Source organism: Sphaeramia orbicularis, chromosome 24 (assembly GCF_902148855.1).
Source record: "Sphaeramia orbicularis chromosome 24, fSphaOr1.1, whole genome shotgun sequence".
Lineage (NCBI taxonomy): Eukaryota > Metazoa > Chordata > Actinopteri > Kurtiformes > Apogonidae > Sphaeramia > Sphaeramia orbicularis.
The window spans coordinates 7,373,057-7,398,592 of NC_043979.1; the positions used below are offsets into that span (position 1 = coordinate 7,373,057).

Consider the following 25,536-nt stretch of genomic DNA (forward strand, 5'->3'; position numbering starts at 1 on the left):
CAAATGTATTCCAAAAGAAATGTGATAATTATCGCATTTCTTAAGTGCATGTAAACGCATCAGATCTGATTATTACAATTATCTGATTACTCCTAGTTATTGAATTTTTGTGGTCATGTAAACAGGCTCAGTGATGAAAATTTAGTGTTTCACTAGTTTTATTCATGAAGAATTTTTCTCATAGACCAGTGTTGAGAGCTTTAAAACCACTAACTCCTTCATCTTCCAGTCAAAATTATTTCTGATTTGAAATAAATTCCATTTAAATTTCTGTTTCCAATATGACTGAATGGAATAGACAACATAAGTCAGAATGATAGTACATTTTTGCACTTTATTCTTCAGAATTCATCGAATGGTGAAAACCAGTGTGAATATTCTAGCGGCACACTTCAGATTCCAGAGATGAAAACAGACTTAAGTCCTGTCTGCTGACTGACAGCCATGTCATAAATATGTGCAGGTTTCATCCCAATACGTCCTAGAGCTGATTCTGTTGGATGTCCATTCAGCTTATCATGCACTGAAGCTGTCCTCTACCTACAGTTACAACCTCCACTCAATCCACCCCCGTCTTATGGATTCTACATCTACCGGACACAACAGATATGATTAAACAGACTTCAGTTTATCTGGATCTGTTCTACAAGAAATGAACAGGACACATTTATGACCAGAGACTGAGCAGAAAGATGCACAGCAGCACAGCTTCTTCCTGATGGACAAACGTGTAACTACAACCCATAAAGCTGATGGTTAGGCTTTTTCTGACAAAAGTAGAGATGAGGAGATGTGACATTTGCTGACCAGTGATTAGCCAAAACAGCTCATTTTTACATCATCAAATAACAAACCGATCAGAAAGATGACAGACAAATAAGAATGTGAAGGGCTCAAACCAGTGTTGTGTCTCAACAGTGAGGAGTTGCTGTTTTCATCTTTGTGCCTCTCTCTGGTTCTGACGTCTGTCTGAAATCTACAGCTTTATTTACACACAGAATGTACAAAGGACCTGGGCTGGACATGTGAGTGCCAATGGGACTATGCAGAAGGACACTACTATCTTCTGTTGACTATTTCTAAGTCTTTGTCCAGGTTAGCTGTGTCAGCAGTCATCGTGTCTCTTAGTCCTGAGCATGCGCAGTTCCTCTTCCAGGTATGTAATCCTGTCGATGAGGGCAGCCCGGTCAGCCTGGGCCCGCTGGTCCGCCTGCCACTGGGCCTCCTGGACCTTCCGCTCATACCAGCGCTCCATCTGCATCGACACAGCCTCAAAGAAATACTGCGTCACCTCCAGAGCATGCATGTTGTCCCTCTCCTGAGTGAATGAGGGCTCACTTGGCTGCTCCCCAAACACCTCTAGAGTTTGGACCCCTAGAGCTCCCATGGCCCCAGTGGCCCCTCTGGACTTAGTCCTGGAGTGGGGGTGCCTCTTGTGGCTCTTGGTTCTACCTCGGACTGGCTCCCTGATGCGATGCTCTGCTCCAGGAGACAGACTGCTGGCTCTGTGGATCCTGGACTCCATCTGGTCCACGTCCTGCAGCTCCTGGTTCTTCCTCTGGGGGTCAGCAGAGACCACAAAGCGCTCCTTAGGTCGGACCGCGGGATCAGGACTCTTCACTGTTACAGAAGAACCGCCATCTACATGGTGACACTGGTCATCATCTGAAATGTTCAAACATCGGTACTGAGATCCAAGTGATGGTGATCAGGTCAAATCCACCCACAGAGGGATGGAACCAAAGAACCAACAGGGTCCACATGTCCCTGATGTTATTATTACAACGCCATTTTCACACCTAACTAGGATTAAGCATCTTAAGTCAAGCTTTCAAAAAATTTAACACAAAGAAAGTACTATTTTATGGACTGGTTTCACGCACTAATGTAAAATATCAATGTCATTTTACAGTTAGTGAATGCTTCTTCCATTAACACACATAACTACAGCAGAACGTATGTTTAATGTCCTGCATTATCAGAGCACATCTATGTAGACCAGGAGTGTCCAATCCTGGTCCTCGAGAGCTACTATCCTGCATCTTTTACATGTATCCCTCTTCCAAAACACCTGATTCAAATAATAAGCCTATCATCAAGCTCTGCAGAAGCCTGATAACTGTCAGGTGTGTTGGAAAAGGGAAACATCTAAAACATGCAAGATAGTAGCTCTCAAGGACCAGGATTGGACACCTCTGATGTAGACCCTCTGCACTAGACAGGACAAGTGCAAGTTCAATGAAAATGGCAACTGGCAACAGCAGGACATAAACTATTGTTAATAAATGTTTGCTAGTTGCTGTGAAAATGAAAACATAACTGAATTATAGCAAATGGAATCAGAACTGATGAGAGTCTGGAGATACATGACAGAACAGGGACTGAGTTCAGTGACATCAAACATACATACTCTGATACGACACTGCTGTAAAACACCGATGGAAGTGATAAATGAAGTAGCTTCTCTTGGTTTATGACTTTATTTCTCATGGATTGTACCAACCCCTAAGAAACTGACCATCAGTTTTGATCACTGTAAAATTGTTCTTAAATGTTTCAAGTGACCAAAAAACAGTCCTTACAGTCCTAATTTCACTTAACCTCAACTGCAGGAACAGTTTTCCTCACCTCAGGACAAGGTTGTCCTTGGGGACCTAACTCCCCAAGGAGGAGTTAGGTTTCCATCAGTGCAAGAAAATAAAACAAAGCCAAATTTACTGTCCACTCTGTAACTGACTCTGGAATTCACTGATGTGATATGGACAAAGTAGATGTAATGTACCTGGAGATCGGTCCACATGGACCACAAAGTAGTGGTTAGCAGAGCCCCCCTCTGCCACAATGGGCCTCCCTCCACCAGACCCCAGGACAACAGGGCTGCTGTGGAGCGCCAGGACCTGGGTGGGGTCCTCCGGAGCAGAGGGTAGCTCAGTGAGCCCGCCCCCAGCCCCGGCCTCGCCCCTGGCCTCAGGTGTCTCATCGAGAGACTCATCCACAGAGCCAGACCGCTGCAGTTTTGACTCTCTGCTGGATTCTCCTGTGAAGCGACCCTCAATGTTCTGCAGCTTGGACAAACACCAGCTCTTCAGCTCAGTAACCAGAGACGCCTGCTTAAAGACACAACAGTGGCATCAGCAGGCAGTGGCTGTCAAAATCAAAGTGTGGTTCAAAGCATTTCTTCAGCTGCATATGGACTCTACGTTAAACCATCTGCACAGAGAATGGACTCAGATTATGAGGAGCATCCAACAAAACCATTTGTTGTTCAATCTAATCTGAAAATAAGCATTAAGCAAATAAGCAAAGGGCAGGGGCCAAAAAACACATGCAGATACATTAAATTAATTGAATAAGGTGTATTGGAAAAGTCATTTCATTTTACATTTTATATTACTCTCACACCACAAACTAAATATGTGTTGAGACAGTTACAGGTTCAATATGTAAGATGCTTGTGCAATGTTTGTGTTGGAGTCTGTTTTGTGCAGGTGGTCTTTAGTTGATGTTAACGGACTATTACTAAGCTAATGACTCTCTCAGTTGCTGACATGTGCATACATAACAGCATAATAATAATAATAATAATAATAATAATAATAATAATTTTATTTGTAATTTACTTTACATCTGTGATAGCCGATCTCAAAGTGTGCACTGATTTCTCTGTAGAAGACTCATGCTTCATCTGTGTTATATACGGACAGTCATTAAAACCTTGAGGTACAAAATTTGGTATATTTGGGTAAGTGGGGAGGATGGGTTGATACAATCTGTTTTGTTTGATCTCTTAGTATGTGACTGAGAAACTGACGACTTGTCTCGAAGTCACGCTTCATTAATAATCAATAAACAATATGAATCTGTACAATTTGAGGAGTGGCTTGGAACAGCCTAAAAAGGCTATCAGTGTTATTCCAGTGCATGTCAAAATGCCACGTTTGTCATATGAAGAACAACTGAGGGCCTTGGGGATGGTGCAAGCTGGTTTGACCTACAACAGGTGGTAAGACGTATGGACTGTACACAACCCACAGTCTGAAATCTGGTGGAATGGCACAACAACAACACGGGCACTGTTGATGAAGGACCACACCCAGGCCATGAAAGTCCCCACACCCAACCAAGATCACCATACCTGGTTGCAGCACCTTAAGGGACCAGTTTTGCCCTGCCAGTCACACAGCACCAGTCTTTGATATACAGCAGAGTAGCGACACTTCCATAGACTCCCGCTGAAAAAATGGTGGACAAAATATGGACCTACTTCCGGGTTCTAGAGGGGCTGGCAGTTCCTACACTGAGTGTAACGCCGTCGAAACATATTCATTTCTATTGCAGCTGATCTAGCAATTCCAGCACTAAGTTAATATTGTCATCTTTCAAATGATCGAGTGTATTTCCTGTGTTGGCGGACTTTTATGTTGTAAATTCTGTTATCTTTGGTATGTGCTAGTGTTTGTATAAATTTCTATCTTAAACAAATGTTATGTTGGATTTTCAGCTGTAGCCCTAAAGTTTGCTAGCTTGACTTTTCCAGCTGTTGAGATTTAACCACTATAACCACAAATTATGGAGTTTTCAAGATAAGGTAACGTTAGTACAAATGTTATCAGTGGGTTTTATTTTAGTTGTTTTGCTGAACCTGGTGGTGTTTGGTTAAGTTTGTCAGCTGAGGTAATGTGCTAATTAGGAGGAAAGCTGCGGTAGAGCTGAGCTCACTCACTGAGCTGAGTTCACTGAAGTTATTACTCATGAGTTACAGGAAGCGAAACTTCTGTCAGTTGGCGTTCATAAGATCCGACTCATCTTATATGAATTCTGTTGAGTTTTGAGTTTGCTAATGTTGAGTTTTTAATGGGTTTAGCGTCCGTGCTAACGCTAATATGCTAAGTTAGCTGCTATGCTCTCAGCTGGTTAATGCCGTATTGTGTGTCTTACCAGGTGAGCAGAGCTTAGCAGGCACACAGTTTTCACACAGCAAACCCTTGTTTTCTGCTCGTACCACAGTCCTACAATAGTAAAAGTTAAAAATGGTAAATTGTCTCTCTCCTTACGAGTACAGTACAATTGCAGAATGAATCAGGTTGTAAAGTTTGCGCCTCTCATGTAAGTAGCCTATCCAAGCAAACACAAACCTTTCCCCCAAAAAATTTAAGTTTGAAAAGTAATAAATGCACTCCTTTCAGTGGTCAACTCCACTGCTTAAAAGAATAACACACACAACAATACATACAGTAGTGACAATATAGTTCTGTGTGGTTGATTTTGAGATTTACCGTGCTCACTGCTGTTTCTCCCATTGAATAACATGGGAGCACTCAGTTCTTTTGGAACAATTCAGGCTTACATGAACCACGTGACCACCAGAGTGGCAACATCAAAGCATGTCGTAACTCTCTTTATAGGGCTATGCACAGCACGTGAGACATCTGGAAGGCCCACCCCAAGGATAAGCAGCCCAACTGTGCGTTGCTGCCTGCGAGAAGTAAAGGTACAGTGAATGTATTGAAATGTATAGACAGTGTTTTGACCTACCAGATCTACTGATCTGGTAGGTCTGAGACAAATATTTCTCTGGAGTAAAACCCATTCTCTCATATATGTATCTGTTGAGGAGCTGCTGTATCAAAATGGAGGATTGTCTTCTTCCAGAAATTAGGGTTAGCATATATTTCTTTTATGATTCCAATCCATTCCTCTTTTAGCGTGGCTCAACATGTAACTTTTATCAGATTTGATGGTTTAGTCACAGAATTTCCCCTACCCAAAAAATGTTGTGCTTTTCACTCAGAAATGTGGGAATGATGGTCCAAAATTGCGTTAAAATGTACAAAACATTGAAATTTCTCTTGCATGGCCAGCCAGCACTCTGAATGCTAAGGACCTCTGAACCTCTGATCCTCGAATTGCCCCTGCCTCAGGACACTACACAGCAACTAGTCCAGAGTACGCACCAGCAGGTCACTAACAGAGGCCACACTTAGCACTGACTGGTGTAAGACATTATTTTTGCATTCACTATTTTGTTTTGTTCTTTTTGTTAAGATCAGGTTATTGTTTTGACCTTTTGACCATGGCTCAGATGGTAGAGTGGGTTGTCCAATAACCAAAGGGTTGGCGGTTCGAATCCCACTCTGTCCTAGTCAGTCCATTGTGTCCTTGGGCAAGACACTTCACCCTCCTTGTCTCCAGTGCCACTCACACTGGTGTATGAATGCGTATGAATGTTTGGTGGTAGTCGGAGGGGCTGCTGGCGTGAACTGGCAACCGTGCTTCTGTCAGTCTGCCCCAGGGCAGCTGTGGCTACATACAGTCGTCCTCAAAATTATTCATACCCCTGCCATTTTTTTTGTAACTTTTTGTTTTTGTGATGAAATGAATGAGTTTTGTCAAGTTTGTTTGTGACTTATATGTGATACACAAGTGAGGAAATAAGAACAAATGATACTAGGAGAAATACTTTATTTCAGGAGTATTTTATTAGAGGATTTCCAAAAAATGCCACGTTCAAAATTATTCATACCCTAGGTTTACTAAGTCCAATGTCTTTTCTTAATAGTCAGTAGAATAGCCTTTGTTCTTGATATGGTTCTATAAGTGTCCACAGGTTCTCTTCTGTCTCCTGTGGGGTTTTGGTCCACTCTTCCAGGACCAAAGCCTCTAGCTGGGTCCGGTTGGATGGTTTTCTACCCATCATGCTAGTCTTTGGCTCCCTCCACAGATTCTCTATATGATTTAGGTCGGAGCTTTGACTGGGTCATGTCCTTGAACCACTACTGCACTACCTTGATGGTATGCTTGGGGTCAGTGTCCTGCTGGGACGTCCAGTCAGGACCAATCTAGAGTTTCTCAGCAGACACTTCCACATTGTCATCCAGGATGTTGATATAATCCTCCTTTTTCATGATGCCCTGTATCTTGATGAGGTTCTCGGTGCCACTAGCAGAAAAGCAACCCCATAGCATTATGTTGCCACCACCATGCTTGATGGTGGGGCTGTGTTCAGCTTGCGTTCTTCTCCTTGCTTCCTTCAGATGCAGTCAACATCCATGTGGCCAAACAACTCCATCTTTGTTTCATCAAATCACTGGATTGATGACCAAAAGCTTGGATCTTGGTTAAGAAGAGCTCTAGGAAATGCCAGATGAGCCTCCTGATGTTTCATCCTGAGTCATGCCATCTTCCTGTGTCTGCATCCATGGAGAACTCCTTTGTGCAATACTGGCTGGATGGTTGTCTGTGATACCTTCATACCTCGGTTATTTTGGTGACAACATAATGCTATGGTTATAACCTATAATGCTAGGATGCTTCTCTGCTAGTGGCACTGGAAACCTCATGAAGTTACAAGGCATCATGAATTTAACATAATTATATCAACGTCCTGGATGACAGCGTGAGAGTGCTGAGAAACTCTAGACTGGTCCTGATTGGATGTCCCAGCAGGACACTGACCCCAAGCATACCACCAAGGTAGTGCAGTAGTGGTTCAAGGACATGACCCAGTCAAAGTCCTAACCTAAATCATTTAGAGGATCTGTGGAGGGAGCTAAAGACCAGAGTGATGGGTAGGAGACCATCCAAACCGGACCCAGCTGGAGGCTTTGGTCCAGGAAGAGTGGACCAAAACCCCACAGGAGACAGAAGAGAACTTATGGACACTTACAGGAATCATTATCAAGAAAAAAGGCTACTCTATTGACTATTAAGAAAAGACTTTGGACTTAATAAACCTAGGGTATGAATAATTTTGAACATGGCGTTTTTTAGAAATCCTCTAATTAAATACTCCTGAAATAAAGTATTTCTCCAAGTATCATTTGTTCTTATTTCCTCACTTGTGTATCAGATATAAGTCACAAACAAACTTGACAAAACTCATTCATTTCATCACAAAAACAAAAAGTTACAAAAAATGGCAGGGGTTTGAATCATTTTGAGGACGACTGTATGTAGTTTACCACCACCAGAAGGAGAATGTGCGAATGAATAATGGGTCAATAATGTAAAGCGCTTTCAGTGATAACAAAATAAAAATAATTCCACCAATTGTTGCCTCAAAGTTTTTAATGACTGTCAGTGTAGTTACAATTGAGCTACCGTTAGTTTATTAATACAGTCAACTAGGGCTGCACGATTTTGGCAAAAAAAAAAAAATCCCGATTTTTTCCTCTAAAAACTCGATTTTCGATTTTGATTTTTGGGTATAACTAGAAAAGGCAACAGCAGTCAACATGTCGTTTTCGTGAGCAGCCCACAATGCAAGCCACTGCTCTGACCTCAAAGCTGTGATGGGATCACGTGATGAACCTACAGTTTTGTTTTGTTTTTTCTCTTCATTAAATCTTTGAAATGAAGTAGAGTATACAAACAATGTATACAACAAGAAATAACAAAGTTTGTCAGGGGGAATACACTATAAGAAAATGTTTCAAATCAGAGCAAATACTGATAGTTGTTACAACCTTTTTGTTTCCACATTTACTAACAGCTTTAAATAAATTTCAACATCTTACAAAACATAAATAATATTTGGTTTTGTGTTACAGAACTTACATTTGTGAATGAAAAATTTAGCAAGTAAGAGGACTAAATTAATTATTTAAAAAAAAAAAAAAGTTTTTTTTTTCTTTCTTTTCTGGGTATCTGGCCCACAGAAGTGATACCAGTGTCAGTCAGTGACAGGAATCAGTCGTGCGTGCGTGGACCAGGTTAATATGAGTGTTCCCCATGCGGTTCTATTTAAACTGGAGGATCCGTGCGTGGAATAGACCGACCCAGGACACACTGGAGGGATTCTATCCCTGGAGCTGGTGGATGTGTGTGGGCACAGGGCTGTCTGGGCTCCTCTGCTGAGGCTGATGACCCCGAGACCCGGACCCGGTTCGGAAGAAGACAGTACGGTACGTATCCGGGACAACGGAAGATGAGTGATCCGCTTGCAGTTATATTTCAATTGCGGGATCCGTGCGTGAAGCCACGGCTTATATTGGTATAAGTACTGTGGGTCATGAACAGATTTAACCTCGGTCACTACACGGACTTCTGTGAAAGACCGCTGTCACAGGAAGAGCCTACGGGAGCCCGGGGCCCACGGAGGCGCGCGGCCCGGAGGCATGAGAGAGATGAAATCGATTTTACGATTTCCCTTTTTTAAAAATTGTCCTAATTAAAAAATCCGATTTCGATTTAAAATCGATTAATCGTTGCAGCCCTACAGTCAACTGACATCAACACAGATGTATAAACATAACTTCTTGTGACTGTTCCAGACTTCCACAGAGGACCTTTCATGAATCCTGGTGTGAATAACACGGGAAACTGTGTTTTGGTGTAAATAGAAAAAGTCCAAGGGAAGGTTATATGTGTTCTGTGATTGTCTTCTCAGTTTCACTCTTCTCATACTAGTTTGATGCATATCACTTGTTTTCTCAGTGTGTGCAACTTCTAAGCCAAACAGTGAAAAGAGCTGATTACATAGCTGCTCTGTCCCTGTACATTTTTCTAATTCTTTTCTTTTGTTGTGATTTAGTCTTACCTGTCTTTTCTCTGCTTCCTGTCTCTCATGCTCTGCCTTCTGTTCGATCCTCTGCAGACATTCACTCCTCTCTGCTGACACTCTCTCCACCGTCATCTTATCCAGTGCTCGGATCTGACAAACACACAACAGCAGCATGGTTTGGACATTAACATCTTGGAGACGGTCTAAAGGTCGTGTGTGTGTGTGTGTGTCTGTATTAGTCATGTTGTTCCTAAACTGACCAGTCTGGCGTATCCAGCTGTAGTATGGAGGACTTTGTATTCTGGTTTCCCTTGTGTTAATCTTTGTTCTATATGTCTGTTCCTGTTGGTCAGATGTCACTGATAATGTAATCCTTGCTACACCTTCCATTGGATGTTCTCTGTCAACAGTGATGCTGCTGCTTCATGGATGTGCATGAACAATTGTATGTAATGTGTCTGGGGCTCTTATTTGAAGTGTTTTACCTTAGTCTAAGCACATGTATTAGTCATACATGTACTGCTCCAATATTATTCGCACGGAACTGAAACACAACCCCTAACCACCGCAACATTCATTTTACCTTTATCTTTTACAGCTTATTAAAACACACAAGCAACAGAAAAGAGTTACCAGGAATATTTAAGCCTTTTAAACTCCATTTGTAGAAGACAGTCATGGCATTTACAGCTGTTTTTGGCAGACATGAATTGTCTGCAGTTGAAGACTGCACAAACGCTTCAATGTGTCTTATATTCAGCCTCACATGAACAGAGGAACATGTGCTTTGGTCACAATAGACACCACCCTGGTAATATGTTTGTGTGTGTGTGTGTGTGTGTGTGTGTGCGCACGCACACATATACATCTGTACCTGGTGTTTGCTGTTGCGGTCCAGCTGGCCCATCTTGGTGTTCATCAGGTCCTGGACCGTGTGGATCTGCGTCTTCATCTCCTCCTTTGTGGCCTCCAGCTGGTTCTCCAGTTTATTGATGAGGGGTTCACACCTGCAGCCATTCAGAGGTGCCTACAGCACAGAACACACATCTACCACTGACTGTTCACATTTCACAGGTTGAACCAGCTGGAGATGCCCAAGTCAGTTTTAATCCACAAATACCAACTGTATCACGATGTTAAATATAAAACCTGTATTTCTTCTGTCAGCTCAAACTCATGTAAATCTCCATGTGATTACAAGTGTACGTGTAACTAACTATAGTGACACACAGAAATAAACTGCTAATTCTACAGATCAAAAGACAAATATTCTACTGCCATTGGCTGCTCTTTTCACTACAACACATCCTAACATGAACAGCTTCACTGTTTTACCCTCATGCTTCCTAAAGAATGTCTTCTGCAGAAATTCGATGTTTGTATGAAAGCTGTTAATTGAGCTGTAAATGACCATATTTGGACAAATGGGGCCGAGGTTTGGGAATACAAGCCATCTGCAAAGGGTCATACTAAATAATAACACTAAAAAATAAACACTGGCACAGTGTAATAAAGTCATTTTACAGTCCTGTTAGTGGAGTCCATTAACTACAACTACAGTGAAACTCTGTTGTTTTTTGCACTATCTTTATCCATGCACACTTTTTCATGCAGTTTATTCTGTTGCTGCCTTGGCCGTCGAATTTCCCCATTGTGGGATCAATAAAGTCTAATCTAATCTAATGACCTGTTCTACCACACTACCCTTTTCTCCTATTCACTCTTCTATTCACTCTGAGGTCTTAGGAAGGAAACATGTAAAGCAGATGAGAATGACTCCTGGAAAAAATTATTGACTCATTATTTTTAGTGAACAGTTGAATATAAGTTTGTGGGAGCTAGGGGTGCAACGGTACATGTTGTACTGTCATGCCATTCGGTACGCCCCTCACGGTTCGGTACATGTTTACGGTATGGTTCATTTGTCATTTTCAAATGACATTTCCGGACAACTTGCGTTTATATTAGAACTTTGCAGGACGACTGACTTACGGAATTCTACTGTCATTGGTTAGAGCGGAGCCAGGCTACAGCATTATGTGCAAAGTCGGACACAGTGAACCCCGAGCCCAGCCGCACAGCGGACCCCAGCGCGAGTCGGACGCGGAGCACTGCCCCTCTACTTCCAGCTACCCTTCTCAATATTAGCATTAGTATCCACATTAGTAAAATTTCCTCTCCTGTCGCCATGTTTGTTATTATTGACTGTCTTCTTCGTCTTCTTAAAAAGTCTTCTTCATGGTATTCGGCCAGTATGGTAATTAAGAGTGGTGCCCTCTGTTGGATTGATTGAGAAATGCTCATTGCAACATACAGGAGGCATAAAAGAATGAAGGCAATGACGCATGACAATGTTAGAAACTCACAAACCTATTTACATACGTAAAGGAACATAAATAAGCCTTAAGGCTCTCCATCAGCTCCCAGTTATATTTTGGTGCACAGCCGGGTTCCAGCTGGGCTCTGTGTCCGAATTGCAGAACCACAATATGTACCAAACCATGGATAACCTGTACCGTTGCATCCCTAGTGGGAGCTATAGATTTTTGGAGCCAAACCCAGCAGTGGTTTTCAGATTAAACATACTTCAGCTTTGGCTTCAGGGATCAGTGGGAGTGAAACAGCAGCAGAATCTAAACTGATTTTAATGCACAAGCTACAATAAAGTGGTAGAGACAGAACTTGGAGTGTTCTCTGTCATTCTAAGGCTTAGCGTCTACACCAAGTTAATTTAATGTCAAATAAATGTGGAGAACATCCAACATAATAATGATTTGTATTCAGTCCTCAGTTTCTAAGCATCTTGGAGGGTGTTTATTGTCTGTTCTGCAGTTTCACACTGTAAAGTTCAGGGTACAGTGTGCACATCTTCTACCTGTCTAAAAGGTTCCAAACTGTTCACTGCTGGATTAAAACACATTTTAGATTTGATTTTAATTTAGACTTGGTTTAGATCTAACATGAAAGAAACTGAAGGTAAATTATACGATAATGAGATTAAATGTGTGTTGAAGTGTCCACCTTAAGTGTTTGGACTCATCCACTTCACAATGGCTGGTTCATACACCCTTTCCTAGCCCCGATGGGCCTATTACTGTCTGCGCTCCAATAACTGACATATGAAGGATTAGGACAGGTTCCAACCTGGCCCGCAGGATGAATTTGCAAAGTCCAAAAGTTACAATGAAGATATTAAGAGTCAAAGGGATCAAATTCATATTAGGTCCAAACTCCAAATTCTAAATTTCAAAATGTTAACAATATGATGCCCGTTAGTAAATGTTTTGTGTATTTGTAGATACACTTGGATCCATATGTTCTAATGCATATGTGTAAATGATAAGTTGAGGCATAAAATTGTTAAAATGGCACTTATTTCCTTCAGAAATTTCAGGTTTTTCAGGTTATTCACATTTTCTATCAAAGGACAGTTTGTGCATATAAACTTTTTCAGAATTTAATTTTACTTTTTTGCACTAAAACATAGAGATAAGTTTGGAGCTGTCATTATTTCTAAGTTATTATGCTACTATTTTACTGGTCTGGCCCTCTTGAGATCAATTATGTATGTGGCCCCTGAACCAAAATGAGTTTGACATCCCTGGATTAGGACATGATGTAAGACAGCGCCCTGACCTGCATGATCTTTCCATCCTTGCCACGGTACAGTGTGTAGAGCTGATAGGCTTTATAGCTGTGTGGAGGGACACTGGTGTGAGAGGACACTCCCTGCAGTTTGCCTTTTCTCCTGTGAGGGGCGTCGCTGTGCCTGGTGTCTCTGCGCCGCAGGGGGTCTGACAGTGAGGGCTGTGACATGAACAACATCCACTGGTCAGTTCTCAACTTCTATCTAATCACCAGGTGTCTGTCCATCCTCAGACATATCCGAGTGGATCGCAGCTTCACCTACTTTGTCCTTGTGTCTCTGTCTGTGTTTTCGTCTCTTGGTGTTGGACTTGGTTGGTTCTGTGTGTTTACAGGCCACTCGGTCACTGCTCTGTGTATCCTCAGCGGCTGATCCACTGTCCTGCAGGAAATACACAAAAGGCAGGTCCAGCACATTTCTCTAAATCAAATCAGATCAAATTTTATTTATATAGTGCCAAATCATAACAAACGTTATCTCATGACACTTTACATATAGAGCTGCTCAAAACCAGATTCTCAGTTCACTATGCTTCCAGAGCAGTTACCTACTGTAAACCCCATAGAGACTGTCTGTCCCCCAACCATTAAAATTTAACATAGCTGAATTAATGAGAGAAAAGAGCTGTACACAAAAACCTAATATAAATAACACCACTGCTCCCACAATTCAAAAGCACAAGAAAATTAAATGTGACCTCCTGAGCATCAGATCTTTATCATCCAAAGCTGTACTCATAAACAATATCATAACATATTATTAAATTATTTATTCTGTTTTTACAGAAACTTGGCTTGTGAGGAGGAGTATGTGACCCTAAACAAAGCTACTCCCCCCAGTCACTTTAATAATCATATTCCTCTGGACTCAGGATGAGGAGGGGGAGTCGCAGCCATTTTTAATTCAGTTCTACAATTAAATCCTAAACCTAAGCCAAATTTGAACTCTTTTGAATGTCTTATTCTTAGCATTTCTCACCCAACCTATAAAACACGCCAACCTATTTTATTGGTTGGCATGCTCCTGGCATGCTCCATGCTCCTGGTTCATACACTTCATACACTTAAAACAGACAAAGGTATTATTGTAGGCGACTTCAATATCCATGTAGACAGTGAAAATGACTGCCTCAGTAACACATTTATGTCATTATTAGACTTGTTTGGCTTCAGTCAGTGTGTACATAAACCCACTGCACTGTACCACGTGCAAAAAAAAAAACCTGAACCAAAACAACTGTGCTTTAGAGACTTTTTTTTGGCTTCATACGTTGGATTTGCTAACAAATAGACAAACATAGATAACCAGCAGCCAGGAGATCAACACTGTAAACACAACTCAGGAAAGAATAATAAATGGTCTCTTGGTGACACTTAAGTGACCTCCAGCAGTCTGATCAAAGCTGTGATTTACCTTCAACGGCAGAACCTCGTCTCTGGGCACTGACTGAGCTCTACCTTCAGCCTTCAGCCTGTCCCTCCTCTTCCTCACACTCCTTCCACGAACAAAGGTCTGCATTAACATACACACACATGTATACATTAAATCATATATACATACATATACACACATGTATTATACATACATATACATGTCCTTATGCATTCATGTTCCAGTAATTACTGTGTTTGCAGTTTACAATGGACAGTACACAATGGGCACTAGAAAAACAAGTCATGACTGGAATCAGCCTTTGAGTTTACTTAAAAATAAATGAAAATAAGTTGAACAATAATTTACTAAACTACAATACGAGTCCAAACAGAATCTCTGTATTTTTCACGTTTCAGCTTGATTTATTTTATCAACTAGATAAGGGGTTCCCAAACTTTTAAACTTGCGACCCCCAAAATAACGGTGCCAGAGACCGATGGCCCCTGAAGTGACTGAAACATAAAAAGAAAATGTCCACACAGGACTCACGCACTAAAAGGTGTATCCAAACACGGGCATAACAACACAGAAGAACAGAACAGCCTGACAACCCTGATATGGTTTTAAATATAACAATTTACTATAAGATAAAAGCAGAATATGTCAAAGTAATCTCCATGTAACTTATGACTGAACATTGTTGCTGTCATACGCAAACTAATTTTAACACAATACTTTTAACACAATACTGAAACATAAAAAAAAAAACATGCACACAAGACTCATGCACTACCAGGCATATGCAAACACTGACATAACAACACAAAAGAACAGAACAGCTGGACAATCATGACGCGATTTTATATATAACAATTTAAAAGCAGAATACGTGGAAGTACTCTCCATGTAACATATGACTGAACATTGCTGCTGTCATACAAACTTAACTTTAACAATACTTTCATTTCCAAGGTTAGCACCGGAATACAATGGCTTGCTAAAGTATTCATACCCCTTGACGTTTTCCACATTTTGTCAAGTTACAACCACAAACATAAATATATTTTTACTGAAATTTTATGTCAAAGACTAACACAAAGTGGCATACAATTGTGAAGTAGAAAGAAAATGATACATGATTTTTTTTTTTTTTCTAAATAAAAACTGAAAAGTGCAGTGTGCAAAAGTATTCAGCCCCCTGAGTCAATACTTTGTGGAACCACCTTTTGCTGCAATTACAGCTGCAAGTCTTTTGGGGTATGTCTCTACCATCTTTCCACATCTAGAGACTGAAATTTTTGCTCATTCTTCTCATTCTTCTTTGCAAAACGGTTCAAGTTCAGTCAGATTAGATGGAGAGCATTTGTGAACGGCAGTTTTCAGATCTTGCCACAGATTCTCGATTGGATTTAAATCTGGACTTTGACTGGGCCATTCTACCACATGAATATGCTTTGTTTTAAACCATTCCACTGTAGCCCTGGCTTTATGTTTAGGGTCGTTGTCCTGCTGGATGGTGAACTTCCACCCAAGTCTAAAGTCTCAACAGGTTTTCTTCCACGACTGCCCTGTATTTGGCTCCATCCATCTTCCCATCAACTCTGACCATCCTCCCTGTCCCTGCTGAAGAGAAGCACCCCCAGAGCATGATGCTGCCACCACCATGTTTGACAGTGGGGATGGTGTGTTCACAGTGATGTGCAGTGTTAGTTTTCCGCCACACATAGCGTTTTGCATTTAGGCCAAAAAGTTCAATTTTGGTCTCATCTGTCTTCCAGATGTTTGCTGTGTCCCCCACATGGCTTCTGGCAAACTGCAAACAGGACTTCTTATGGTTTTCTTTTAACAATGGCTTTCTTCTTGCCACTCATCCATAAAGGCCAGATTTGTGCAGTGCACGACTAATAGTTGTCCTGTGAACAGATTCCCCCACCTGAGCTGTGGATCTCTGCAGTTTGTCCAGAGTCCCCACAGGCCTCTTGGCTGCATCTCTGATCAGTGCTCTCCTTGTTCAGGTTGTAAGTTTAAGTGGATGGCTATGTCTTGGCAGATTTGCAGTTGTGTTATACTCTTTCCATTTCTGGATGATGAATTGAACAGTACTCCATGAGATGTTCAAAGCTTGGGAAATCTTTTTATAGCCTAACCCTGCTTTAAACTTCTCCACAACTTTATCCCTGACCTGTCTGGTGTGTTCTTTGGACTTCATGATGTTGTTTGCTTCCCAATATTCTCTTAACAAACATCTGAGGCCATCACAGAACAGCTGTATTTGTACTGAGATTAGATTACACACAGGCGGACTCTATTTAGTCATTTGGTCAATATTTGATCATTCAGCAATCATCAGGCAACTTCTGAAGGGAACTGGTTGCACTCAGAGAAAAGGGGGCTGAATACTTTTGCACACCGCACTTTTCAGTTTTCTATTTGTAAAACAATATTAAAATCCTGTATCATTTTCATTCTACTTCACAATTGTATACCACTTTGTGTTGGTCTTTCACATAAAATTCCAATAAAATATATTTATGTTTGTGGTCGTAGCATGACAAAATGTGGAAAAGTTCAAGGGGTATGAATACTTTTGCAAGCCACGGTATCTCAGTCAAAGTAATAGCCATAAACTGTAGTACTGAGTAAAGACCATTGTTGTGGCGCAGATTTAAATTTTGGTAATTACTATATTTCAGCATTAATCTCACCTAATGAGATGGGTGGGCACTATGTGTGGAACACAAGTCCATTCTGGGTTTAATTTTGGAGACGGCTACTTGGAGATCATCCTCCACGTTTAGATGTGATCTGTATTTATTTTTAATATATCTCAGTGCCGAGAAAGTCTTTTCACACAGGTATGTAGAGCCAAACGGCATCAGAGCATCAGTCGCGGTGTGTCACCTGTAAATGATACTGAGGCATATTTGCCGCATTGCATCGTGGGTATGGAACCTTTTACTCATTGTGTTCTGTTTTATGTGCAGAGGTTCAAGGGGAGTTTTGTGTTCATGTTTAGGTTAATGTGTCTGTTTTACAATGTTTATTGGCCTTTTTATGTTTATTTTTTATTTTTATTAATGTGACACCATTAGTCAAACCTGTAGGCTGAACAATGCCTTACCTATTTGCTAATGTCATGTTATTGTTTGGGCAATTTTGTTCCGAGCTATACACTTGTAAAGTAACAGCATTTCATGCATACCTTAAAAGTCAGAACCCCCTACCTTCTAACTATAAAAACTGAAGTACTGTTATTACTCTGTCATAATCACCTCAGGGGTCACATCAAAAGAATTCTGAAAACCATCTAGTGACCCCCTGTTGGCATCTCACAATACCCCCTACTTTGGGAACCCCTGTATTAGATAATACAAATTTAGCAAAATCATATCAGTTTTCAGAAAATATGCAATCAATGAAAAACTTAAGAACCCTGTCTCTTCTTGTCACTTCAGGTTTAAGTCCACTGTTTTGCATTTTTGTCTCTCCGAACTCCTTTGGCTTCTTAATATTACTTCACTGTAACCATCTCACATGGGGGTAAAGATGTGATAAAACTGCCTTTGGTAAAAATCTTCCATTTTCTGTTGAATTCTGCTGGTGAAGATTCAGTGTGAGCTAAGAGAATTTTTAAAAATCATTAGAAAATGAAACAGGGCTGATTTCCTTAGATTTTTCATGTACCATCCTGTTATCACGTCATTACATGTCTACGTCATGCCTTTTAGTCACATGACTGATGTGAGGGCACATTTCTCTATGTTCAGTAAGACTGTTATACCTTAGTCCTTATATGTGAACCTGTGTCATCCTGACAGAAAAACGGTCATTAAATTGAACTGATTTTATCAGGTTTGTGTTTATGGTGTCCACACAGGGACAGAATGGTTTACCTGTGGAGCTTTGGTCAGGAGCAGAGCCACCTCAGGGTTGTCGTGTTCTCGGGCCTCGTCCAGAGCCGTCTGACCTGCCTGAAAACACATCAATCACACTCACTCACACATCAAGGCCAACTGCCACCTACCCTATGAAAGCTAGTCCAGTTTCAGTGGTGACAGTATTTTTGGATTTAACACTGTGAAAATGGGCTTTATGATCAAGTAACTGAGCCTTTACTGGGTTCTCATACATTTTCACAGACACAACTTCAACATTTTCCCCAATTGTCAAGGGTGAATAACATAATTACCTCCGCCAAGGAGGTTATGTTTTTGCCAGGGTTTGTTTGTCTGTCTGTTTGTTTGTTTGTCTGTCCGTTAGTGTGCAACATAACTCAACAAGTTATGGACAGATTTTGATGAAATTTTCAGGGTTTGTTGGAAATGGGATAAGGAAGAAATGATTAAATTTTGGTGGTGATCGGGGGTGGGGGGGCCCACGGTGGGGGCGCAGACCAGAAAATTTCATCAAAATCTATCCATAACTTTTTGAGTTATGTTGCACACTAACGGACAGACAAACAAACAAACAGACAGACAAACAAACCCTGGCAAAAACATAACCTCCTTGGCGTGGGGGGGCCCACGGGGGGGGGCACTGATCAGCCTTGGCGGAGGTCTGCGCTCTCCGAGTGCTTCTAGTTTACATTATGGTTCATAGAGGATTTTAATTGTAAGATTAAACTGCTGCTTTTTACCTTCTCAAACTGCGGATTATTACTCCATTCACTTCAAATGAGCCATATAATCACTGTCACCTTTTATTACAGAAATAACTTCACAAAAACTGAAAGGAAATAGAGTTCCTCTAGATTCCACCAGTTCAATTTCACTGACTTGACCATTATGATGCAGTTTAAGACTTACTTATATTTGCCAGACCAAAAAGGCAATAAAAGAAGAATTTATTAAGATTTAATTTCACTTTTGAATTATTTTATATGCTTTCATTATTGATTAATTAATCGATTTGATATCGATTAATAGATTTGATATCGCACCGTTTGCATTACATCTTAGTGGTTTTATTTAGGCGTTGTTTATTTAATTTTGATATACTATGATAAAATTTTACACATTCTTCCCAAAAACACACAATGCAACTTAATATGAGTAATGTTAATTTCACAATCAAATCCATTTTTACGACCTATTAAAATCAAATGTCAGCTGTTTAAGACCAAAAATTCAGATTATTGGATTTAAAACTGAACCTGCAAAAACCCACAAATAAAGACTTTCAAATGTCAGAGAAAACTGTAACACCAAAATGGGTATATAACAGTGTTTAAACAAAAGCACTTCCCACCCCAGCATGTGATGAAACTGCTCAAATATACTGCTGTATTAGAATAAACTTAAACTCCATCACTTTCTTCAAATCTACAAATTAATTTCATGCCTCTTCCAGGAAATACATTTTTCTATTTCCAGGTTTTTCAGGACAGTGAAAACCCTGATTTTAATATCTGAGACAGCCACCATTATCTATCAGAGCATGTTCAGAACTGTTTTCCAGTAAGCTACCAAGAGTATTGCTTTGACTTGAAATCACCAAAGGGCAGCAGTGAAGCTCTAAAGAGAAAGCAGGAAGCACCAACAGTAATGAGAGGCTGGAAATATCCTTGAAAAGAGAGAATCATAACACAACTAAACTGTATGCTGACTTAAAGATGGACACAGGGAATAGCGAAAGAGAACACAAACAAAACACATCTGAGCATTAATGATGTTCCAAAGGCTGGAGGCGCTCACGTTGTTGCAGATGTGACTGTCGGCTCCGGCCTCCAGCAGCAGACGTACCGTCTTCTTATGATTCAGAGCAGCTGCCACGTGCAGCGGTGTGTCCCCCGCCTGCACGCACACACACACGCACGCACGCACGCACACACACACACACACACACACACACACACACACACACACACACACACAGTGGATGAGAGGTTGCCCTTCAGGTCTTCAACATTCTACATCATCAGATCACAAAACAGTTTAAGTTATGATGTTTATTTTTCAACATATGACCCATCTAGGTTAATACTAGAGGTTGACCGATTATCGGCCAGGCCGATTATCGGCGCCGATATTTGGAAATTTGACGTATATCGATATCGGCCTTTTTTTAATCCGACGGGCCGATATTAAGAAATCAAGTTAAAACTGGGTTATTTCGGCTCAGATGCAGCCGCGCCCCTCTCTCTCTCTCTCTCTCTCCCTCTCCACTCTGCACCCTCTGATTGGTTGACACGGAAGCTGTCCTCACACACACACAGACTGGGACTGACTTGGGATGAGACTGTGTTCTACATACAGTTTCTCCATTACTAATCCATAGTCTGCAGAGCATTTAGAACCAGACTGAGCTAATGTTCTGGTAAAAGCTCATCAGACTCCACCTCAGTGTGCTTCCCTAAAACAAGTGAACTGACTTTTTTACACGCTCTCCCTCTTAATCACACACACATGCTTTTCTATCACAGACTGTTTCCATCTCCATATTATCAGCAGTCTAATTCACACACATGTCAGGAGGTAATATGTGTTAGCAGAGCTGCCACTAATGTTTACTCTGCTCTGATGTTCTTCTGCTGCTCACTGAAACATTAGTAGTAGTTGTGAGATGTTGAGCACAGGGATGTTTATTATAGTTTCAGAAGAGTTTTCTGCGTTTACCTTTGACACGTGTTTTCTCTCCAGAGCTTCTCACACGAGAAAACTTCATCTCTCCGCAGTGTGTACCACTTCCGCATCGAAATCCAACGCGGAAGGAGTACCCCCCCACACACACACACCGCCCACCCGCCGCGTCAAACAGTGCCGCTACAGGGCTCTGACCGCATGCGTCAATTTCTGACTATTTGGGATGAGACTGTGTTGGTATGTAATGTAATAGTGTGTGTTTGCGTTAAAATCACATGAAGAACTCTACAACTCACAACTACTAATGTTGCTGTGAGCTTTCTAGTCCTATGATCTGAAAATTAAAGTGAAGATGAGAGAGAGAATAAAATTCAGAAGTGACTTATCTGAACATGGTGGAACATTTTAAATACTGTGTTGGCTCATTAAAGCCCTAAAGGTTGTTTGTGTTCTGTCAGGAGTTTAATTGCACTCATAGCAACTATTATACTTTTTATGTAGCTTTTTTCAGATTAATCATTAATAATGTAGCAACATAGTTTTGAATGACAGGGTCCCTGCTATCACATGGTAAAATATAAAATTTAATAATGAAATCAACTTAAGGCTTCCCAAATGCTGTAATAAATGAAGCATGATGAGTCGAGCGTATGTCAGCATGTGGCCCAAGAGTTTACAAGAGTCTCCCTGTATTTTTGTTGTGTTTGAACTTAAAACAAAGATAAGTCATTATAGTTCTATTTAAATTTTACTTTATTTATGGTGGAAAAATTTCAAGGTGCTATTTATTTAAGCTTTTATTCAACTTTATAAGAGATGCTTCTGAGTCTAGGAAATCCATGCACTTCTAGAGCTATTATTTTCTATTTGTTTGATTAAATAAATATCCTTTAGGCATTTAAACGAAGTTCAGTGTTTGCATTAGGCCTAGGAAAAAAAATGTTGTGTTTCCGGTTTCCCGACCGACCCTAGAAAAACCTGCCGACCCTAGCCTTTTTTTGGGGTGGGCCGCTGGCAGGGGACATAAATTTTCCGATCTGACACCAGAGTGATGAAACGTTGTAGAATAGGTTTTCTAACATGCTCTGCTTACTCCTAGTGTAATAGAAAAGGTTAAATAAAGACATCCACCAAGCCTAAGGTTCAACGATGACATCTGGGTTTAATTAATAGGACTGGAACAGATCCAAGTTGCGCCAGGCTTTGGGGGTTTCACACTAGGGCAGTGGTTCTTAACCTGGGTTCGATCAAACCCTAGGGGTTCGGTGAGTCAGTCTCAGGGGTTCAGCGGAGGTCAAGACACACACTCGACTCATTAGTCGGGTGTGTGTGTCGGGCTAGGTCTGTGTATGTAAACAAACGGCTTCGGAGACTCTTTCTCTGATTGACATCCAATATACGTGGTGTATTGTTGTTGCTTATAGCACTACAACACAATCCGGAAGTGTTTATAATCTCTTCCACTCGTCTGACGATGAATTATTTTAGTATTTTCCACATCGTTGTTATGACTTTTGCTACTTTCTGTTAACCACGGAGGCAGCCATGTGTAGCGTTTGTTTACATTTTTCGGTCACCGCACTGGTCAGTTACAATCATGTGACGACCAACGCACCGTCGCGGATGGAGAAATCGTATTACACTAAAGCCGAGCTAGTGCCGTAATAAAACCAAGGTGAAGCCACGCATTTCTGAACTGGTCTCTCAAAGGCAACAGCAGAAGTCACACTGATTTGCAGTAAATATTCATTATTATTGTAGCCTGATGGAAATTAGGTGATGGGTGTGTGTTAAAATGTTAAAAATGATAAATAGCATAAATACAATAAGTTCATTATTGGAATACATAAGATTAAAAATTAAAACCATTTCAGTGTGGTTGTATTAAAAAGGTCATGTCTTTGTGAAAAAGTATGTAATTTGTTGTGAGTTCATGCACTGTATTGGTTTTGTTCTTTGAACACAGTGATGTTAATGCACGGTTCATTTTGTGCACCAGCAAAACATATACCTGTGTCTTGAATTTGAAAAAAATCATATTCTATTTTTTAATAAAGAAGGGTTCGGTGAATGCGCATATGAAACTGGTGGGGTTCAGTACCGCCAACAAGGTTAAGAACCACTGCACTAGGGGTTTCAAAGTGTTGTTTGCTGGTGTGCGACGTGCGCGGTAATTTGATTAACATTCTTTGAAGGACGGGACATCGTAGGTTCACAAAGTAACATGTGTGACCCAACACCTGTGCATAACGTAAAATCTGTTCCATTGACAAATTATAGCTCAACTGGGCGGGCAAAATAGCTCAAAGAGTATCACCTCTTTATTTTCTTCCGCCCCCCCCGGCACACAAAGGTCACGTGACTGTGGCGCATTCCATTGTTAGAGGAGGTGGGGAATAGTGGCCAAGTGTGGCTTACGATATGGTCTTAATCTATGTCATTAGGTACTGTAAACTGATTAAAAATTGTCAAAATAATCGAAAATGAAGATAAAAATTACGTCATTGTTCTAAATTCTGTAATGATTGTTATGTAAAAGCAGACAATCACTTTGTGACAACATGGACTAGTCCAAGGAGAAAATGACTTTTGATCCGTAAATAATAGCTGCAGTAGCTACATTTCAACTTTGGAGAGAAAATTATCCGTCATTACACATGACAAGCAGTTTTGAATTGGAAACAGACTGAATAAATGTTGTAACTGGAAACTATGTGACTCCACTTGTCTTACTGAGTGATGTGTCTCCATACATTTCAGTTTTACTATGTTCTACTGCATTGTATTAGTTGGATCACTAGAGTTTGGGCCAAAGTGTAAAAAAAAAAAAAGCAAAAAAACAAAAGAGAATCCCTACCTACCTACCCTAATTTTTTCAGGACTGAAACCAGAAACACAACATTTTCTTTCCTAGGCCTTATTCAAAATTTTTCACGCCAATTTTTACACTTTTACTGCAAATGAATATCGGCTCCAAATGTCGGTTATTGGCCTCCTCTAACTACTAATAATCGGTATCGGCCCTGAAAAACCCATATCGGTCGATCTCTAGTTAATACACCTCTGCAAGCGTTGACACCAGCCTTTTAAGTCCATCAGTGTGATACTGATGGCCATGCGGTTTAAACCATGTCAAAGCTATGTTCTTTTTCCTTGAACTTTTTGAAGCCCCCTCGTATGTGGCTTCTAGAATATCAAACACATTTTCCAAAGTTACACTACCACAGAAGATATCCACTGAGGATCCAACTCTGGTTTCAAGGGGCAACCACCCAAATCTCCAAAATTAAGTCAAAGCTCAAGTATCTTAAAATGTAATACCACTGATAGCCACTAGGGGGTGGCTGCAAAAAACTTTAACTGAACTTTCAATTTTTTTTTTTTCCCCAGGACTCATTTTGGTCACATGTCCAAACTGGACCTTCTCTGAAGCATTCAGGTCCAACCTCCTATTACCTGGCAATTCATTTTTGTCTTCCGTGAGGGACATGAGTCTTAGACCTCTACTTCAAGTATAATTTAGAGAATCTACTTCAATCCTACTTTCCCTTTAAAAGGACATCCTAGGCTTTTTTTTGATAACCCAGTTGTGAGGTTGTGGCCAACACAGCACTGCACACATGTCTTTTCAAAATGGAGGGAATTCCAACTTCCTCATTTTATCACACCAAGAGTGGCAAGTCATCGATTTTTAGCAGATATCATGTTTCTGTTGCTAAAAAACACGTTTCTTCTTCAATTTCAAAGTCTTGACTTCACTTTAGTAAGACTTTTTTTAAAAAGCTCTATAATTTTAACCTTTTCAAAATACAACTTTTATTCAATGTCCTTTGTAGTGGACATTGGTACTTACTAAACCCCATTTTTAATACATTAGGGAGCAGAGGGCTAAGTGAGGCTGAGACGATTTTACTAAGAATTGTGGAGGGTAGGGCATTAACAGAAAAGCCTGTTTGTCGATGGGTCGACATCAGTGGAACAAGTCGATATTACTTCGGAGGAGTCGACAAGTTGTGTCCCTTCCATCACCCAACAGAGCGTGAGCCTTCATTCAGCACATGTCGATACTCTCATCTTTCTACATGAAAACATGGAGCGCAAGGTAGTGATGCGGATCAGTGGACTAGGGGTTGGGTTGGTGTGGGTCCAAAAAATTTCACTTTATTTGCGGGGCAGATCAAATAATTCCACAAAAGCAAGTTGAAAGAAAAAAAATGAAAACCGACTCGCACATCACTAGCGCAAGGCCAAGACTGAAGAAAGAAGACGACTCAGAGTAGGATTACTAAACTGTGATCTAGAAAAACTATGGTCTAAGTAATGTTCTGTGAACCATGTAAGCACCACCAATATTGAATAATAATTTGGACAGCCAGTGTGTTTTGATTATTCTGTTCATTTATTTCATTAAGACAATGCGCTCTTTTCTCTAA

The 25,536-nt window shown here is 40.7% G+C and overlaps 1 protein-coding gene across 5 annotated transcripts in view; it reads right to left on the bottom strand.

Moving 5' to 3' along the window:
- Positions 1 to 178: 178 nt before the first annotated feature.
- Positions 179 to 25,536, bottom strand: part of ankrd6b (ankyrin repeat domain 6b) — a 114,396-nt gene continuing 89,038 nt past the window's right edge. For 3 of the 5 annotated variants that reach the window (XM_030127804.1, XM_030127805.1, XM_030127802.1), the window contains 9 exons: positions 20,216 to 20,314; positions 18,416 to 18,493; positions 14,562 to 14,660; positions 13,413 to 13,529; positions 13,139 to 13,309; positions 10,377 to 10,529; positions 9,539 to 9,652; positions 2,783 to 3,110; positions 179 to 1,665 (listed from right to left, as the gene is read on the bottom strand). In XM_030127804.1, coding sequence (XP_029983664.1) covers positions 1,106 to 1,665; positions 2,783 to 3,110; positions 9,539 to 9,652; positions 10,377 to 10,529; positions 13,139 to 13,309; positions 13,413 to 13,529; positions 14,562 to 14,660; positions 18,416 to 18,493; positions 20,216 to 20,314 — 1,719 coding nt within the window. In that variant the 3' untranslated portion in view covers positions 179 to 1,105. The remainder of the gene's footprint in view (positions 1,666 to 2,782; positions 3,111 to 9,538; positions 9,653 to 10,376; positions 10,530 to 13,138; positions 13,310 to 13,412; positions 13,530 to 14,561; positions 14,661 to 18,415; positions 18,494 to 20,215; positions 20,315 to 25,536) is intronic. The other 2 variants (XM_030127806.1, XM_030127803.1) reach the window with 1 other exon arrangement.